At 39.0% G+C, this 3886-nt stretch overlaps 1 protein-coding gene across 1 annotated transcript in view; it reads right to left on the reverse strand.

Annotated features, from left to right (window-relative positions):
• The window catches only part of LOC104489150 (PHD finger protein 21A-like), a gene marked incomplete at its 3' end in the record, with an annotated part of 17458 nt that overhangs the window by 4338 nt on the left and 9234 nt on the right, over positions 1-3886 (reverse strand). Inside the window, exons 5-6 of the mRNA XM_010131278.1 lie at positions 1636-1932; positions 461-559 (exon numbers count right to left, since the gene is read on the reverse strand). Coding sequence (XP_010129580.1) covers positions 461-559; positions 1636-1932 — 396 coding nt within the window. The remainder of the gene's footprint in view (positions 1-460; positions 560-1635; positions 1933-3886) is intronic.

Genomic DNA, 3886 nt, shown 5'->3' on the forward strand with positions numbered 1-3886 from the left:
TTCCCCCTAAACCCAAATGGACCTAAACTGGCATAAAACCCAGGCTGAATGTGAACATACATGAATCTATCCTGTTCATCAGAGCAGAAATACTTTAAAAAGCAAAATAGAGACATTCCTACAGCATTAAAAATAATTCTAGAAGTCTAAAACCAAAAAGGAATGGAAATCAAGCGTGTCATCTAAGTCTCCTGGTTGAAGGTCCATCCTATCAGATGGAAATTATGATCTTTTAATTTACAGAAGACTCAGGAGGTAAATGCACTCCAGGACTGAAAAATGCAATGCAATATATTTATTTAGATTTCTTATTCTGTACCCTTATCAACTACTGCTGTCCAACAGGAATGTACAGAATGCTAAAGTTAAGGAATCTTGAGGGAACAGAGGGGGAAAAATGTTTTGTAAGGACAGTGTTTCCTTTTTTACTTAAAACAAAGCTCTGGGTGTGTTCTGATACCTGTGGGTTTTCTTCTCGTTTTGGCTTCTGTGCAGCAGGTGGAGTAACTGTACGGTTTTCTGTTTGCTTCTCTTCTGCTTCCACGTGTGGTTTAATAGTCTGAAAAGAAATAGTGTTTCTCTACCACTCTTCTTTTGCATGTTTTTCAACCACTGAATTGCTACCAATTATTTGAAGAGCAAATTAATATTGCTGAATAACTTGTGGAACAGCCTTGAGGTATGCAAGAAACTATTCATGAGAATTCATAAGCAAAACTGAGCATGAGCTATCTTTCATACACTTCATTTTCAGTCTCCACAGCTGACTTCAAAAGCAAAAGTAACTTCGAGGTGCATTAGTCTACAAAAGAGTTGTAAGTGAAATATATACTGCTATTATTTATATAAATTACATAAATATTATATGTTATAGTTAATGTATTACATAGTATACATTATTTTACTGTTACTAACAATACACAAAAGAGTTAAAAGAGAAACGGAAGATCGCTTTACTTGAACTGAATGGCAAAGACTCTCAGTTGCACACTGACTGAAGTCATGTCTTATTTTTTAGAAGACTTTTCTGGAGAGAGACTTTAAGACTAAACATCTAGAAGTCTCTGTTCCTGAGAGGCTCCTTTCCACTCTACCAATCCAATTTAGTCACAGGGAACTATCAGTCTTCAGAAGCTGAGTAAGACTATTTTGCCTCCAGACACAAGACTACAAGATCAAGACAGAAATGGCTATATTTATAGTATTAAATACCCCAACGATTTTGCATAATTTTTGTCTTTCACGTAGCCACCCTTTGAAAAACAGAAACACAGAAAATATTTTTCCAGCGTTTCTTAAAGCCTTTCTACGAACATGGGTTTCAGTTTGTACTTGGTCTCCATCATGCTCTTACAGCCCTGCAATGTAGCTTGCTTATAAACTACTGAAGTTAAGACAGTAGAGGGAGCATAAAAATTCTGAAGCACGAGAAAAGATTCCAACGGCCCATATTAAAGAAAGTAGGTAACTTCTACTCCAAGAGCTGCAAGTCATTCCATAATTTGTACTGTTGTTGGGACATGAATAACTTTAGCGCCCAGTGAAAATCTCTCCATGGTGGTCGTCATCTCCAAACCTGAGAAGTAAAGCAATAAACCCAGTACGTTGCATTCGCAGACACTTTCTTATCTGTACCTGTTTTTCAACGTTTGGTTTGCTGATTTGTACAGCCTGAGGTCCAGCGAGCCTGGTACCTGGTGCTGCTATCACGATGCTGGTGAGCTGTGCCATAGGGAAAGTTTTGGCTATGGTTGCTGTCTGCCCGTTAACTACACGAACTGGATGTATGGAGTTCTGAGAATTCGGTAAAGAGGTGGGTGTGAACTTAGTTGTCAACATCACAGGCCTCTGAATAAGCTGAGGAGCTGCAAGCATTGGAGGAGGTGCTGGGGCAATAGGAATGTTATTTTGGGCAACTGGTTTAGGTCGAACCTACAAAAAAAAAAAAAGAGAGATTCACAGATCAGTATCTCAGATGAACTTGTCTACTAAGTCTTTCAATTCAACCTGTATAATCTGCAGAAGGCTGTTTGATTTTTTGTAGAATGTAATTTTTACCATAGTGTCCTAAGTACACTCTGAGAAGAAAAAGCCACTTCAAAACTACTTGCATAAAACCCATCCATTACATTTGCACACATGATCACTGTCCCTGAAAAGGTATTTGGACACACAGACACTTACACTGCATGCTTATTGTCAAGCACCTTATCCGTATCTAAATCAACATATTGGTTTTGCAAGCCAAAAAATTCATGTAATATTTAGATGTACAGCTGAGGTTCACATGTTAAAATGGCTCTCGTGTCTCAGGGCTTGGTGGCTCAGGGCTGAGCCTCCAAGATATCAGGAACAGTTGACTGTGCCCTGAAAGAAATAATTAAATTTTTCAACAAATCCCTGTTATCTTTGTCAATTCCATATGTTATTTAGACACCTGCACAACCAATCTTGCTAAGCAAAAAAATTGTCAAGATTATACATTAATACCTCACTGAAAGTGCTAAAGGCTACAGATAAGTGCAGACATTACTATTCTTTCGCAAGAAGGAAAACAGCCACAAGAATTCCCCAATACTCCAGCACCAATACTTGCTCATTTCTTGTCCATTGTTAGGTTTGTACTTAACTGCATCAGAGCACAGAAGTAGAATACATTACTCTGAAAATTAAGTCTTCTTCCGTATTTGATTGCTGTTGTCCTATCCACCTTTAATAATCCATAATGCATTTTATTACAGAAAACTAGGTTACATTCCAACAGATTTCACCATCCCCAAATCTTCATCAGAGCCCAGCCTGTATTTTCGTTTTTTCTTCTGTAAAAGATTTAGACTTCCATTCACATTACCGTGTATTTCTTACAAATGAAATAGTTCCTCCAAGATATTTTTTTTTTTTTAAATGAAGAAGCAATCTGTATCTTTCCCAAACAAGTTTTACTGCTCAGGTGCAACCAGAGGTCATTTTCTGTTGCAATACAGAAATACTCAGGAACAATCTAGAGACATCTCATTTTTCTTTTCTTGCTCATGAGCAGCAATCAACAATTGGAGCAATGTAAGGCCTTGGGTGATGCTTTAATTTTGCTGACCCCTGTTCCACGGGTTCATTTAATTTGATGCAAATACAATCATATATGATTATCTTATGTAAATTTCACAGTCACAGACTCATACAAGTTGGGAGGTCTCTAATGCAACCTCCTGCTCAGAGCAGGACCAACACTAAATGCAGACCAGGTTGCTCAGGGCTTTGTCCAGTCAGGTCTTCTAAAACTCCAAGAACAGAGCTTCCACATCTTTGGGACTCCTCTTCTACTCCTGATTGTCCTCAAAGAGAATATTGTTTCCTTACATGCAGTCTAAACCTTCCTTGTTCCAATTTATGGTCTTTGTTTACAGTTCTGCCAAGCACCTATGTCTACATCCTCTGGTTAATTTCCTTGTTTCCATTAGAAATAGGGCTGCTGTTAGCATGCCCTCAAAACCTCTTCTCCAACCTGAACAAGCACAGATTCCTCAACCTCCGGTCATATATTCCTGACTATCTTAGCAGACTTCTTCCCCTGGATTCATTCAAATTATCAACCAGGGGGTCCAAAACTGCATGCTGTCTATCAGACCCAGTTTTATGATTGCTGAGGAAAGGTGGATAATCTCTTCCCTTAATTCACTGGCTGTGGTCCTATCGGTACAGTCCAATATGCTGCCAGGCTTCTTTGCTGCCAGGTCATACCACTAGTTTAGCTACTGTCAAATCAAGACCTTTCTAGCAGTGCTGCTCCCCAGCCAGCCAGTCCCCAGCCTGTACCTGTGCAGGGGGTTAACCCATTACAGATGCAAGACTTTGTCTTTTTCTATGCTGAAGCACAAGAGATTCCTGC

The sequence above is a fragment of the Buceros rhinoceros genome, unplaced genomic scaffold (genome assembly GCF_000710305.1).
Source record: "Buceros rhinoceros silvestris isolate BGI_N320 unplaced genomic scaffold, ASM71030v1 scaffold34822, whole genome shotgun sequence".
Classification (NCBI taxonomy): domain Eukaryota; kingdom Metazoa; phylum Chordata; class Aves; order Bucerotiformes; family Bucerotidae; genus Buceros; species Buceros rhinoceros.